Source organism: Leptosomus discolor, chromosome 6 (assembly GCF_034619465.1).
Source record: "Leptosomus discolor isolate bLepDis1 chromosome 6, bLepDis1.hap2, whole genome shotgun sequence".
NCBI classification, from domain to species: Eukaryota; Metazoa; Chordata; class Aves; order Leptosomiformes; family Leptosomidae; genus Leptosomus; species Leptosomus discolor.
Window position 1 is genome coordinate 18,062,406 of NC_141396.1, and position 17,259 is coordinate 18,079,664.

The 17,259-nt window shown below is 37.1% G+C and overlaps 1 protein-coding gene across 1 annotated transcript in view; it reads right to left on the reverse strand.

Annotated features, from left to right (window-relative positions):
• Nucleotides 1–17,259, reverse strand: part of CPEB3 (cytoplasmic polyadenylation element binding protein 3) — a 95,934-nt gene that overhangs the window by 42,721 nt on the left and 35,954 nt on the right. The window contains exon 4 of the mRNA XM_086466709.1: nt 8,166–8,222. Within this exon, the coding sequence (XP_086322835.1) occupies nt 8,166–8,222 (57 nt within the window). The remainder of the gene's footprint in view (nt 1–8,165; nt 8,223–17,259) is intronic.

Sequence of the window (17,259 nt, forward strand, 5' to 3'; positions counted from 1 at the left end):
CTCTTCACAGATTTCAGCAGAGGTATGGACAGGGGAATTATTGCTCATCTAAGAGTGGTTCAAAAGGGGATTCTTAATTTCCACTGGTAGATGGGCTGGATGGACAGATGGGCACTGTGATAATTTGATGATATGAGCCCCAACAGTCCCTTCTGGTTCACATTTTTCCAGCACTAGCAATGCAAGCATTACAACAACTTCCCTGATAACATGTGCTGACATACAGGTACAATTGAATCCCACCATCGGACTAATACAATCTACATGCAAGCTCTATGCAGTTAAGGCCCACACACTGGACCTCAAACACTTGATCGAAGTAATGAATTGCATTTGATACTCAAAACTATTGTTTAAACAGCTCGGGTCTTCCTTCCTTAGGCATACTGAGCAGTCCAACATCTGTGCAGAAGGGAAGGCATATCTCTTTTCATTTATTTGTTTTAGTTAAAAAAAATAGATCAATGAGAAAACTCACATTTCTAACAGCCAGGCTGATAGGAACTTCCTTCATTACCAAACCTAATTCTGGACTGCTGTCTCATCTCTTCTAGCACCACATACAATGCTTGTGGAATAAGCTGACAAATCTTGTTCTTAAAATTCTGCAGAAACAGATTGCACTCACCCACAGTAGAGAAGATCACATAGACGAAAGGAAAGCACATTGGTGAGATTACGAGGCAGGAAAAGTGGTGGAGGGAAAAAAAAAAAAAAAAAAAAAAAAAGTAGTACAGCACTACAAAGACAAAGTTGCATTAAAAGGAAGATAATTTCAGAAATCTTCCTCTGCTAGAAAAAGACTTTAGCATTCATTGATAAGAGATACTGCCTTCAGTAATAGCCAAATCCAAATCAGGTCTCTGAAAGCACAGATGCTAATATAAAAAATTGAAGGGATGAAGAAAAAGCATGTTTTATTGCTCCCCCCTGCTCCCCACCCCCTTTATTTTTTGTTAAACAGATATAGAAGCGACTTTGAGATATCAGCTAGGCCACCTCACAGGCCCCAAGGCAGCTTCGATACTAACTCTTTGCACAGCTGATTTCGAAAAACTTAACAAGGGTCTGTGTAAAGTGACAGTTTGCACACTCTGGGACTCTTACGAACCCTGCTGCCTTTGTTATGTCACATTTTACATCGTTCATTTTTTCCCTCCAGTTAAACAAATTCTGATCTCACCACTATCAAATTAGGTCTAGCTTTGCAGATCTTATTAGCTCTCTCAGTGTCTTTTATTGCTTTCTATTATTCCTTATATATTAACAGCCGAGTAACACGTCAGTAACCCGACTTGGCAGTGGGGCTCAGCAAATCCTATAGGCAGCACCAAACTATTAGAAGAGATTGATGCCTCTCAAAATTTAGCCACACATTTTCCCAGAATATTACCACTACGAAACCCAAGCTTTTCTTAGCTATTAAACTGCCAACCCAAGATTTTGCAAGACAAAAAGAATTCAGTAAACTTTCTATTTGGAGCAGTTCATTTCAAGGTATACCAATAGCATTGGCAAAAGATTCAAATATAAAATGCCATTTCAGCAACTTTGTTATATCTAACACTGTATATGTTTGAAAACAACACACCAGAATATAGGAAGAGTCAAGAACAATAGCTCTTGAGGAGTGAAGGCAATTTTAAAACCAATAGAAGCAGGAAAATAAAAAATGAAATTGTTTTGGTGCCATTACATTCTCTATCATGGCATGAAGACTTCCCCACATAATTATTATCTATATTAACAGAACAAAAACAAAATCTCTACACAAACGTCTAAAAAGTTGCCCCAAATCCTTGCCTTAATGTATTTTTCAAACTATTTTACTCAGAACAAACAGAACTAAATGACACTAATGAAAAGAAGGCAGTCAGATGGAGAGCAAATAGTTTCAGAGCTCACAGATGACATGTTTTCATATGAGACAAGAATAAATATTGGGAAACAGATGGAACATTTGAAGCCCAATAGCAGTGCAAAGTCACTGTACAGAGGAGCTTTAAGAAAAACAAAATTCCATCATTTCACAAAGGCGGTTTTCTCGTGTCTTGGTTTAACTACCTTTAGTCTAAAGTCATTTTACAGAATTTTGTTTGGGATCCCAGCAATACAGTTCAGTGCTTCCTTAGAAAGATCACACACCCTCGTTTATTCCCTGTCTCTGTTTTTCACCTGCTATAGCTCTCTCCAACTAAAGTTTATTGTTGGCTTTCTGGAGTTCACAAGAAGCATCAAAGGTAGCTCACTACCTAGCATGTAGGTGACTGTATTCAGCTGTGACAAGCTGTGGGATGACATGCCATGGTTAGAGAGATGGGGTGCTAGCAAGTGCCCTCAGCCTCTTGCTCTGAGGCATGCTGGCTATGCTGCAGCACGCTTGAAGTCTGACGGAGATGAGCCAGGGGCTCCTGAGGTAACAGGAGCCAATAGGGGAACACCAGTGAAATATCTCAAAGGAATTAAGGGGTGCTCCTCTAAGGTGGTGACACAACTGACAGCCCAGCTGAGGTGCCTCTACACCAACGCACACAGCATGGGCCACAAACCAGAGTTGGAAGCCTCCGTGCTGCTAGAAAGCTATTACGTGGTTGCCATTGCTGAAACTTGGTGGGATGAATCTCATGACTGGAGTGTGGCTATCAATGGCTACAGGCTGTTCAGAAGGGGCGGGTGAGGAAGGAGGGACAGAGGCATGGCCCTCTACATCAATACATGGATAGAGTGTGAAGAGCAGTCTCTGAGAAATAGCCATGAGCAGGTCAAAAGCTTATGGGTAAGAATCAAAGACCCAGGCAACAAAGTGAACCTTGTGGCTGGTGCTTATTACAGGCTGCCTGATCAAGGGGAGCCTATGGATAAAGTCACCATACTCCAGCTATGGCAGGCTTTGCGCTCGCAGTCTCTCGTCCTGCTGGGGGACTTCAACCACCCTGACATCTTCTGGAAAAGTAACATGGTGTGCTGTAGGCAATCCAGGAGACTCCTGAAATGCATTGAAGATAACGTTTTAAGACAGGTAATAGCCCTACCAGGGGGGCTGCAATCCTGGACCGGATCATCAACAATGCAAGTGAGCTAATCGGTGACATCAAGATTGGAGGCAACTTGGGCTGCAGTGATCACACACTAGTGAAGTTCGCAGTCCTGAGGGATATGGGTCAGGCACACTAAAGTCAGGACCCTGAATTTTAGGAAAGCAAACTTCCAGCTCTTCAAGGAGTTAGTCAATAGGACTCCCTGGGAAACTGTCTTCAGGGAGAAGGCTGAGGTATTCAACAACATTTTTGCTCAGTCTTCACTGACAACCTCTCTTCCTACACATCTCAAGCAGACAGGCTGCAAGGCAGGGACTGGGGAAGCAAAGTCCCTCCCACTGTAATAGATCAGGTTCATGACCACCTGAGGAACCTGAACATACAGTCTACTGGACCTGACGAGATGCATCCCAGAGCCCTGAGGGAACTCACTGATGTAGTTGTTAAGCCACTCTCCATGATATTTGAAAAGTCATGGCAGTCAGGTGAAGTCCCTGGTGACTGGAAAAAAGGAAACATTACACCTGTTTTTAAAAAGGGAAGAAAGGAGGACCCTGGGAACTATCGACCTGTCAGCCTCCCCTCTGTGCCTGGGAAGATCATGGAACACATCCTCCTAGAAGCTATGCTAAGGCACATGGAGGACAGGGAGGTGATTTGAGACAGCCAGCATGGCAAGTCCTGCCTGACCAACCTGGTGGCCTTCTATGGTGGAGTGACAATATCAGTGGACAACGGAAGAGTGACAGATGTCATCTATCTGGACTTCTGTAAGACCTTTGACACAGTCCCCCACAGCATCCTTCTCTCTAAATTGGAGAGATATGGATTTGATGGGTGGAATCTTCAGTGGATGAGGAACTGGTTGGATTGTTGCATCCAGAGGGATAATGGTCAACGGCTCGATGTCCAGATGGAGATCTGTGACAAGGGGTGTCCCTCAGGGGTCCATACTGGGACCAGTGCTGTTTAATATCTTCATCAAAGACATAGATGGTGGGATCAAGAGCACCCTCAGTAGGTCTACAGATGACACCAAATGAGTGGCATGGTTGAAGAGACGGGATGCCATCCAGAAGGACCTGGACAAGCTTGAGAAGCGGGCCTGTGTGAACCTCATGAGGTTCAACTAGGCCAAGTCCAAGGTCCTCCACCTGGGTTGGGGCAATCCCCGATATCAATACAGGCTGGGGAATGAAGGGATCAGGAGCAGCCCTGCAGAGAAGGACCCAGGACAGGTTGCCCAGAGAGACTGTGGAAGTCCCATCCCTGGAAACATTCAAGGTCAGGTTGGACAGGGCTCTGAGCAACCTGCTGTAGCTAAAATGTCCCTGCTCCCTGCAGGGGGTTGGACTAGGTGATCTTTAAAGGTCCCTTCCAATCCAAACTATTCAATAAATCTATGATTTAGTCCTATTTATATAGCTAATTAAAAAGGAGTACATATTAATGCAAGAGAACATCCAGTGTCCCCCAAACAGAAGCAATGGCTGCAGAAATGTATCACTGCAAAGGGGAGTGAATACTAGCAAAAGGGGATGGAGGGCACCTTTGAGTTAATTTTGACAAAGCAAATTAATTTATTTTCAGGTTTTGCTTAGTATTGTAAACATAACTTTAGCTAGTATTGCAAAAATCTACTAAAATAATCGTCAATAGATGGTTCCTCTAAGTTCATACATGAATTTAGGTAAATAAAATCAATAGTTCAATTCATGCAACATTTCCCCTAGAAATTACAGTATCAATTGTATTTAGTAAGATGCTGTAGATGAAAGTTTATAAAAATTCTTCTGCTATTTACCTCAGTATGAATGACATTATTAAAAAATAACAAACAGAAGACACTACTTGATTAAAAACACTATGTCAATTACAGAAATTTCAATTAGAGCTAGCATAAACAAAAGCTATAGCTTTTCCCCTTTCCACAATGTTTCAAATCTAAATATTTGTGTCTTCCTTTTGTTTAAGTGCTCTTTAGGATTATGCTCAGATCTCTCTGAATATTCACACACTGCGTTCCTCAAGAAAAGCCTACTTCTGACAGAGAACTTCACGCAACTCTACAACACAAACATTCTTACATACATGTGCTACAGTTTGCATATGTACACAAACATAATGCCATTAATGAAAGAAGAGATTCATAATGATTATGCATTTAAAAGTAATCTCTTCTATCTCATCTAATTTCATTATTTCAGAACTCAGTCCTTTGAGATGATGATGATTTATAGCTTTGCAAAACAATGAACAAAATAGTGGTAGTATGCTCTACACTAAGTCCTGCCAACTAAGCAAGTAACACCTTCCCTCAAAGCAAACAATTCCCTTCAACATTTGCAGGCAGCAGGAAAATCAGTCAGGAAAATCCCTTTCAAAAAGCTGTAATCAGTAAACAAGAATACCAGCTGAAGTACAGTTAAAAGTGTTGCCATAAAGGAGGAGAAGGAGGAAGAGGGATGAATACCCCTCAGAAAAGTTTCCCCTCTCCCTACAACACATGAAGTAAAGTTTTGCATTGCCGTTGGCATAAGCCTATGTTGTCTTCCAGCTTCAAAATAGTGCGTATGCTGTTAGTGAGAAACTGAGCTCCGAGTAATAAAATTAAAAGATTATTACTATGTCTTCACAGGAAAAGAGAAAAATGCTTATGTGGCAGCAACTATAAATAGAATGTGAAGGTTGGATTTGCAGATTCAGCAGTGTTTGGTTTCACAGGAATTATATATAGATATTACAAGTATTATGATTTAAAGAAGTTACATAAGTACTCCAAATTGTTCCAAAAATTACTGGGATGAACTATTTTTTGGCAATTTCTATGTTATTTTAATTATTTTATTTTTTTTTAAACCCAAACCACAACAATTCCAGCACAGGAAAGAATATTTCTTCTTGGACTAATTTTCCATAGTATATTTCTCCACAACAAAGGTAATGGATTACATGTGAATTACCTAGTTCTAAATTTCTCAGTTTTAGCTACGTACAAAATACGATTTAAATCACAGAAAGTGATTTTTAAGCTTTGTACTTGAATAGTTGAATTTATTTTCAACTCTTCAAAGATTTCAGAGCAAAAACCAACAGGTTACACAGTACAATAATTCTACCTTCTGGGCTCTTAGTAATGGCCAAAAACGGTGTGGCCTTGCCTGGTAAAGAATGGGAGGGAGAAGAGATGCAGGAGAAGGCAAATATATGGGAACTTATCCAGACTTTCAATTTGAGCTGAATTTCATTCAAAAGGACAATTGCTACTATTTTGCATAAATTGCATATTTATGATTCCAGGTTTATCTAAGTCTGTAAACAGTTAATATTTCAATAAACTCACAATATTTTAAATACTGGAAATGCATAAATATATTTTGTTTAGGTCCCTTAGTTAGCTATACTAATATTTTAGCCATATATCAGGACTACAGCTGCAAAGGACCATTATTTTTTATAAATAATTAGATTATGTAGCTGCTGTAAAATTTTCAAAGGAATTAAGAAGAATTATTTTTCTTAAATATTATTTCCATTAAAAGGCAACCTTTTTCTTTAAGTTTCTCTAGCAATGACAGAAATCAGAATAGAATGTATTCATTCATTTAGAACAAAAGTGAATTGTCCCAAAACGAAACAACCCTGATTTGATATAATATAGTATATACTATAGCTTTTTGTATCAATTTTTCATTCCTGTCTTCCAAAAGTGTCTATAAGACTTTGTAAGAATACTGCTATATATTCTACAGTAACTGTCAAATTTTGAAAATAACTCAAAATTCAATCATGATCTCTCATATTCATGGTTATATTACTATTGCAATCAGCTTATTGAAATGCCCACATTAGAACAAAGACATTCAGAGACCAGAATTAATGTTAAACAGCAGCAGAATATCCTGCGTAGAACTTATTTACACACACGCATACACACATGAACAGATTCCTCTTTTAATAAAGTCTTTAATTAAATGGAGCATTTATCCCAGTAAATTACTTGATTTCCCATAATTTCATGTGCCCCTAAGAAAATGAGGCACATAGGGTACAACAACTGAAACTCTGCAAAATCTCGCCTCATCAGCAGCAGTGTAAAACTAGGAAAAAGAGCACATGCAAAGTCTTACAGGTTCCAAATGCTGGCATTTAAAGCCAAATGTTTAAACCCTTGCATCTTGTCTATTACAAATTTTCAGTTCTTCAGTTTTTTGGTTTTTTTAATTCTGTTTGGTATGACACAAAACCCTGCAGATTTCAACTATACACAGTATAACGTATAGACAGTGCAAAGGCAAAAATTTTTATAGAAGTTAGTAAATTAATCCTAGCACCTCTAACACAACATTTTAAGCAAAATCAGACATTTCAAAATAGCTGGTATTTCTTAGGATTAGATGGACAAAAACTATGCTTTGATTTCATAGTTCAGTTCTACATTATGTTGGTGGTGCCTAACCCTCCATTTCACACACACACCACCACCACCCCCATACATGAAACAAGGCTGTCTCTAGAGCTTCCAGATCCATTTTGGCAGGTTTTTTGAATGCATATGTTCAGGGCTAGATTTTTTTTTCCTTTAATTTATTTTTGTTTCCCAACACACAAAAAAAATAAGTAATCTTTCAGTGAAGTTCAGCCCCACTCTTTTGCTTCATTATTTAGATGGCTAAACATTCTCTCCAGTCCTGTCTACATAATCTTTTAGGGAAACCAACAAAGTAAACTCCATCAGTCAATATAATTGTATGCAAAGCTTGTAACAACTCATCCCAACAAGAAGAAATATATCTGGAGAGATATCACAAATTAGTTACAGCTTTAGTAGACATACACACCCACAAAACAGTGAACAATAGAGATTGTTTTACAGTATTATCTATAGCAGGCATTAGGAAGCTTCCAGTGGAACACAAAGCTATTATAAAGCTAAAACAAAATTCACCAATTCTACCAATCAAGTCAGAGGACTGATTTATAAAAAACACTTTAAGAGAGTGCACAGAAGCATCTATGCAAATATTATTACATATATTTACATCTGACTGTACAGCTATGTGCACCATATATGTAAGAATTCATATTCAATATGACAATGTAAGTCACTAGATATTAACTACTTACTATTAAGAGCCATAATATTGTCTGTTCCTGGATGATGGAAGTTTATTCCCATACGCCCTGCAATGTAAATAAAAGCTATTTTAAATGTTTTTATTTCAAAACTGAATTAAATTCATTAATATGAAAAATTCCTAAAGGGGATGAACAGTCAGGGTAGCCAAATCTTCCACCTAATGAAGACAGCTTCCCAAGAATACATATTTATGATATTTAACACCATAGTACCTTTAGTATTATGTACTTGAAATATTGGGGAAAAAAAATAATCACAAAATAAACAATGAAATATTTTTTTTAATACACCCCTTTGCTTTGTACTAAGAAAGTATTGTTCATCCTTTCAAAATAAGGCCTCAAAGTTCAGCCTTGCTACAGTTATGTCATTTATAGTAGGCTTCAAATAATAAGTACAGCATTACAAAAAGTCCACTTAACTGGTAAAAGTTAATCACTATTTTCCATATTATCTTTGACACCAGAAGCTCTCAAGTTAACAGATGGTTGGAGACAGAGTGCTTACCCTGTTTTTGTATTCTTCCCTAAGAATCTGCTATTGTTTTCTATTTGAGATGATACTGGATTGGAGGGAACGTTGTTCACATGGAGTACATTATGTACTTTGAAAAGTATTTATTATTGACCATTATATGGGACCATCATATACTGAAGGTTCACCATTAAATTTAGATGGCCTCTGCTGGTACCAGTTTCCAGGAAGCTAAAGAGATGCAAAGTTTTCTCAGGCGGAATTTAACAATTGAAATGCTGTCTTAAGAAGATCTCTGATAACTTCAGCAACTGGAATGGCAACAAATTCACACACAGTTACTTTGTTCCAAAGGAGATAGTCCAGGGAAATCTACTTTTACAGTCAAAGCAAGAAACGAGCCAACTCTGCCGCTGTTCAGATTAGTTTTAGATACTATTTAACTGAGCTGAAGTATTAAAAACTTACACTGAAGAAACTTTGTAACAGCACTTTCTTAACTAAAATCCCCAAAACAATTTGAAAGCTGTAATTGATATTAGTCCTTGTGTGGAAAGAGATATAAAAGGATCATTATAGCCACATAAAAATTATTTCAATTAAGTAATGTAAGTAACTTCAGTTACTTACAAGTGTTGTGATCCATTCCATATGCTTTCTGTATCTCTAGACTTGTGGTTATGCTTGAGAGCTAAGGAAGCAGGCAGTTTACGTTTCTTCACTACACTGGCACTCAAATACGGGAGCTCAAGACCCACTCACTGCACTGATGAACCAATATAACCATTAACTTCCTGTACTTCTGCAAAACCAAGTTTTAACAAATAAGCTTTGACAAAGCAGAACTAAAGCAAATCTTCTCCAACATTTTTAGTTCTTACAAATAAGTTAAAGCCTTTTTTTCCAGTCACAGACACCGCCGAGCTGCAATTAATATTCTTTCTGAGCAGATGCAGCATGAAGTTTCAGTACACTCCTGAAACTAAGTCACAAGCAGTTCAAGAAAAGAAAATATATACATTTTCTTCAGATTATAATTTCCTCATTCTTTTAGAAAAATGTGCCATCACAATAAGACTATGAAGCAAACAGCACCTCCAGAAAGAAACAGGGGCAGAAGGAAGGTAAATAAAATTTCCATTTTTACTTTCCAACTCCTTGAGCAAAGCTTCTTAAAGAGATCTTCATTAACACTTCAGATTTCCTAATTGCAGACATAATTCTCCTATACATTTTTTCACGTTAATCTGGCACTGCAGAAACCTTAAAGCTGATATTATTTCAGTTAGTATAAGCTTGTGCCAAAATATTTCAGAAATCTTGCCAGATTGACATTAATTCCCTTTTCCTTAACAGCATATTAATGAGCGTGAGGTTACAGATATTACTTGTAAAGAGAAGAGTTGTATATAATAATCTATACTTGTAAACTAATACTTGTAATAGAAAAAAGGGAACTGCTATGAAAAAACTAGAGGAAAATTTGAATGCATAATGCTGGGATGGGCCCTTCTCTTTTCCTTTGCTGAAGCTGAAATTCTGCTGTTTGACCAGCTTCAGAAATAGAATCATATCTGTGACATCTGGGTTTGGTTTTTTCCTCCCTCCAGGCTGTCACTGGACCAGGTGCTGTTTGTGTGACATTCTGTCACCTGCCCTTGGCCTGCTATTTTTAAACAGTTCTTGTCAGCTATCTTTTTAAGAGGAGCAGAAAACACAGAGCAGCCCAAGCAGAAGGACATGTTCTCATACTGAGTTAAGCAACAGTGTGGGATAATTCTGTGCATCTTCAGAGGTCCCCTAGTGCAATTCTATAGAAACAAATTCACGGAATACTTTCAAAACACACCTGTACTAAAAGCATTCGAAACAGACCAGTAACACATAATTAAGACAATTTAGTCACCAATAATTATATAGCCTTTCATATTAGCTACAACATTTGAATATTGTGCTGCTTGAAGCAAATTATTCAATTGAAAAAAGAGGCCATATGCAGATTATAAAACTGCATAATTATTCAAGTAATGAGAGCACAAAAATGAAATGATAAATTTATTTATTTGAAGGTGCAATGTAAAACTTTGAAATATAATTAAAAATATGTACTTTCAAGGACATATTTGGGTTAAACACAGAAATTACTATCGGAAAACAATCAATTTTAAGAAAAGCACACATATGCTACCTAGACCTTTATGAAGTCTATATAAGCTCATATTTCTAATCATAGTTTTAAAACAGAAATTTTATCCAGAATTTCTGCTTTTCAACAATCTTGAGCACAATAAGCAGAAACACAGAGAACTTAGAGTACAGAAGTTACGGACTCCAGCAGTTCACTGAAGTCATAAATAGGAACCATTCCAGTAACAACATCCCCAGTACTTGTATTCAGCGTACATCTGCCATTTTCAGTTTGCCTGTCTTGGTTTCGTAACTATGTATTGAGTATGATGTGCTTTTATAACGAGCACTTATACTACTGACGTTAGGCTGCACCAATAATCGCTCTTTTACATTAAGTATTTTCAATTCCTAATTTAAAAAAAAAAAAATCTAGTTGTATACTTCTTGGTCTTTAAACATTTCAGAGTATAAACAAGGGTTTAATGATTCTTGTATAGCCCAGGCTGCTCTTTTGCATATCTTATGTCATTAAATTCCTTAAATTCTCTCTGCTAACAGCATTTGGAGATACTTTTCTGGCTGGACTGCCTAAGTGCTCTACTGCATGTGCAATATCATGCCTGTAATGGCAGAGCACCCAATTCCTTCTCAGAGCACAGCTCAAACGTGAATATTCTCTTCTATATTATATTGGAAATAAGATGTTATTATATGGAATTTAACTTCACCTCATTCTTTGTAGGGAGGAGTAATAATTTTGAAACAGTTCTGAAACGTTCCCAATACCTTAAGGAAGTATACTCTTCCCACATACAAATCTCTTTATTAAATCTTCTGCAAACAGATAATCTGATTTTTTTCAATTGTCTAGGTAATTTCAAGTTACATGAACAGTTTTGAGAAGGAATGTTGTTCCAGAAAAAAAAACAAACCTGGGTATCAGGCACAGTTTTACCACTATTGCAGTTTTTTGACAGCATCTAGTGCCAGGCTTGCCTATAGTGGTCGCCTTAATTTCGACTTTAAAATCCACTATTTTTGTTCAAACTTATGAGCACAATCTGTTTACAACTAAGTGTAAAACAAATCTTTGATTTCATCTTTGTATGTATGTGTTGGTATTACCATTTTTTCCCACGTCTGAAACAAAACACCAGTTCCAGATCTAAGTACTGTTTTTGATTTCAGAGACTTCTGAATTAATTTTCTCTTTTTATTCATTTTCTCTCCTAAGTGCTCTGTGGTTTTTCAAACTTCTGAAATCCTAATCAGCTCCTGGACATGAACACTTACTCAGTGAAGGATTTTTAAGATTACAGTTACCTATTCTCATAATTTTCATATTACAATCAACCTTCCAAGAAACAATACCCTCTGGTTATATACTGAGTAAAACTGTTATAACTCATAGCTTTCACCAAGATCAACCACTTACACCACTTCAGCAACTGGTAATCAGCATAAGATTTGATAGAACATAGAAAAGCTGCCCTGCTTTTGACCTGTCCTGAACTTGCTGGGAATGAAAACTTCCTCTCACATAGTTTTTAAGATCATTTTTGATATCAGTTACAAGTTATGACTCGAGACTCCAGTGGCAAGGTCAAATGAAACTGGCAACAGGACTAGGTCTGCTATACCTCCTCAGTAATAACACCTCCTTTATTATCTTATCTCTTCTATCAAATTATTTCAAAGTTGGTGCCAACAAAAGGCATTACAAAACAGCAACAGTTATTCGGATGGATAGGTAGCAAGCGGCGTACAGCAAAGCTTAGACACAAAGAAGTGCAAAAATCAAAGGAAGACCAGTATTTCCTCAAACATCTGAAACAAGACTGTTTTGACTCATATTTATTCGGGTCTACTTTATGCCTAGTTTACAGCACAAGCTAACACCCCCCCACACAAACCCATATCCCAACTCAACCGTAAGTCTTTGCTACATGATTCACAAATGGCCAAAATACATGAAGCATGTGTATGTATATACAAGAATTGTAATAATTTTTACCTGAGTAAACCTCAGATAACTCTCTCTCCTCTTCCCCTGAAACCAGAGATACCTGAAGCTGAAGCTACACTAACTCAACACACATGCCCAAAACAATTTCAGAAACAAAAACTGTGTAAACAAGGATCTGCATAAAGAATTAGAAAAATGAAAGGTAACACCCTGAAGAAGTTTGCTGGTTTTTTTTTTTTCTTTTTCTCTTCCCCCGCCCCCTCCTTTTTTTTATTTAAGTCTATCTGCCATTTGTTCACCCATGTAATTTAAACACCTACTTGGACTTATATAACTTTTATACAGTAACATACTCAGCAGAACAAAAATACTATTGTTTGACAGAAGGGAAACATGAAGAACTATTACTGTGCTTATACGTATATTTTTTACTGTGCAAATACATATTGTGGCAATGGCAACAGAAGTGAATAATTATCAGCTATGAATACCAGTAATGAAGCTTGCTGATACTAACTCTTCCTGTTATCGACTAAAACAAATATATGCCATCAGTAAAGAAAGCCACTTATAAAATACAACAGCATATACATTACAATGAAATGCACTCTTCATAAGTAAATTACATTGCTCCAATAAAACACAAAGGTCTTGCATATATTTAAGTAGTGCAAACATTTTTAACTTGAAAACAGTTATATTTCAAAATATTAGCACTTTAAAAGCAAGACCTGATGAACATAAAAATAAATTTGGCTTTACTTGTAAGGGGTAGACAAGTATATGTACACATCACAGAACCACAGAATGTTAGGGGTCAGAAGGGACCTCGAAAGATCATCTAGTCCAACCCCCCTGCCAGAGCAGGACCACCTAGAGCAGGTCACAAGGAGACTCCACAACCTCTCTGGGCAGCCTGTTCCAGTGCTCTGTCACCCTCACAGTGAAAAAGTTTTTCCTTGTGTATAACCATTCTACACATAGTTCTAAAACTGTACTCAAAAGAGCAATATTGGTATTCTTATTGGGGAGTTTGAGGGGGATAAAATAAACCAATATGAAAGCAGACTTTTCCATTAGCAATCTATGCTAAAATATACAAAACCCTAGAAATAGTAAAGAAATGAGAAAGAAAAAAAAAGAAAAAAGAAGAAGAGATTTAGGTCTCTGTGATGCCTATGTATGTGTATATACATATATCTTCAATAGTACAATGAAAAAATGGAAATAAAAAGAAGGAAAAATTGGTACCTGTATCTCCACTCCTTAAACTAAACAAAGCAAACAAAAAACCACCACCAATCCTGCCCAAGACAGATTCAGCAGGTCAAAGACAAGGACATGCTGGATGACAGCAGCAAATTAGGAAGTATGATCATACCACAAGATCATTGAAGAAAGCACTTGTTTAAATTTAAGAAATATTGAATGTAATGGTTATATTCTGCACTGAAAAAAAAATATTAAAGAGAATTTTCTTAAATAAGCAGAGTTTCAAATGGAAAGGAAACAGTATGTTTCCTTTAAAATTATTAGCTTGAGTGGCCTAATTTTACACAGAAATAGATGTGCAAATACATCTGTCTGCTTACTCTGGTTTTCATGTGCATTTACAGGAAAGTGTCTGATGAGCACCAAGATTTTGAGAATGCACTGTTATAGTGCACTTTTTTCTAACAAAAGTGTTGCAAAAAGCTCTAACTGGGTGGCACCATTTCTAGGATTGAGATGACATTTGTTCTGTTTGCACGACCTTTGTGTTCAGCTGCTGACTGCAAACACAAATATGATCCATTCACCTTCACTTTTCTCAGGTCATGTGGCAAACCTACTGCTTTTCTTACAAAAAGCTTATAAACAGTTAGAGCTGAATAAAATCTGGTGGCATGGGTTGAAATTAACTGAAGATCAAGATGGAAAAGTAAAGGTCCATTCTATATGGCATTCTAGATAGACAATACTGTCCAAGTTCCATATAATCTTCAAACACTGCTGTCAAACCTCATAAAAAATATAGTTAAGTCAAATGTAAACAGGAAATCTTAAGTTTTACTTAGTTTTCGCATGACCTGATAAAGTCTTTACAATAGTTACACAGTAGTAATCTCAGTAACTTCAGTTTTCTGTTGTGCAAATATATGGATGTCATTCAAATCAAGTATTGAAAATGAAGATTGAAAGTTTCCCAACAGATGGTGTTTCTACCTCTGAATTGTTGTACATCCATATGCAAAGCCTCAAACAATCTCAGAACTACAAATGCGAAGATAGTCAGGGAGCATGTACATTCTACTGAAATACTATGATGATCAACATATATTTTATGTATCCTTTTACAATATGATATCCATTAAAATCAGTTTTAATAAAACCCACTCTTTAAATTCTCCTTGTAGACATGTTGTCTCCAAATACTCATACCTGAAGATATGTCACACTGATACTTTATAACAATCTCAGAACTTTTTGTAACTTGGGGATTTGCACATCACAAAGTTTGTTTCCATTCTGATTTAGAATAAAACCCAAATATTAACAGTTATCTCTGTAAATTTAAATTAAATATTTCAAAGTGACATGATTTCTCTCCTCAATTTTATATTTTGATTCAGTTTCATGACCTATCAGTAGCACATGTGCATAGCAGATGATCTAACACAGCTGAAATATTTAATTATTTAAAAATAGAACAAAGGCAGCTGCTAGTTACTACTGATCAAAATATTTTTTATAGATCAGAATGCCTCTGTTTGTGTTGCAATGCAATAGTTTGATACGGATAAACATTGCAACGGTGACATATTACACCATAGACAGGAGACGCTTTGATGTAGGAAAGAAATGTTTTAATCAGTAATAAGCAGCATCTACCCATAGCTATTCTGGTAACTCAGTTTTGCCCTGCAGCATTAGGTAGAAGGAGTACATAAATACTAACAGATTATAAAATACTGCAAACATATCCTTTCCTCATTAAATCAAAATTCTGTCTTATGTTTTTATAGCATATAATATATTTTACTGGCAACTCAGAAAATAAGTAAGACAGTTCAGGAAAAACATCTTAGAAGATATTGCATGCTTCTGTCATAAAGGCCTGGTTATGACTGACACAGGCAACAACCAGCTACCCTTGGCCATACACAGTAATTCATCTTTAACTAGAAACAGCTTAACAATTCCTTTACTGTACTTTTTCCCTCTGTTCTTCGTCCTTTTTAAAAGAAAAGGATTTACGAGTATTGGCTGAAAGAGAAGAAAAACGCTGAAGCTGGTCTTGATGGCAGAACAAGAACGTAAGGAAGTCTGCCTAACTGTCTTGGGAGAACAGAAAATGTGACTTCCCTTTTAATGGGTTTACATTCTTTAGCTCTCAAAGCATGAAAATGGCAAACAATTTGTAAATTTACACCGTTCCCAGACTATGAGGACAGAAAGACAGGAACCTACAGGAGGCTACCCCTATCTGGCAGGAAAAGCTGAGAAAAAGAAATCGGTTTTAGACAGAAACAGAATAAGAGCTGACACTGAACACCTACTCCCAAGACTGGTCTCAAGAAAAATGCAACATAGGTGGATAAGATGGTAATTTATCTAAATCCATAAACCTCAGAGTTAGGTATCAAATCTCTCCTACATCAAGAAACACCCAAAAAGAACCAAGTGACCCTAGCTCTCCTAGCTGGAGAGCATCAAGCCAGCCTGCCAAACAGACTGAGTTAGCACTTGCTCAATATTAGTAATTCAATATTGCAAGACTGAGGATCAGGCAGTGTCTGCTGCACTAACAATCCTTCAGCCTGTCTCTTGTTCCACACTTGAAAGCGACACCCCCAAAAAAAGTCATTTAATCACATGCCCTCTCAAGGCCAAGTGGATCGTACTTTTAAAGAAGTGACCTGCTTTGGTGACCTTGAAACAAACTCAGTTTCCATGGCCTGCAGGACAAAGTCTGATCATACCCCAGATTCAGAGAAGGTATGAAGCTTCAACTACTACAAACAAGAGGATAGACTCGTCCTTTCTCACTCCTAAGCTTCTGCACTACCCCCATTGAATAATGGGGAGCCTGAGGAACTTACACCCCAGAACGAGAAGAAAATACCCCAGAACCATTTCAATTTGGCGTTCACATCAAAATATTTTATGGTTAACCCTCACATCCACACACTAATCTAGAGCCCTTGTTCTATATCCAAGATAATTATTTTTTGTCTTAACTATCTGCCAGAATGTGAGGGGGCACACGTGCCAAGAGGGGCTATTTTCCAAGCAAAGTTTCAAACTTCAGATAAATCACTTCCAATATTTTACTAATGAATATATATACAGACAGTACTTCTAAAAATACACATTTGCTGAAGACTATTGCCAGCACCAGGCTGAAATCATAGAATCATAGAACAGTTTCAGTTGGAAGAGACCTCCAAGACCATCAAGTCCAACCTTCGTCCTAGCTCTATCAACACCGCTAAACCATGTCCCTAAGTACAACATCTACCCGTCTCTTA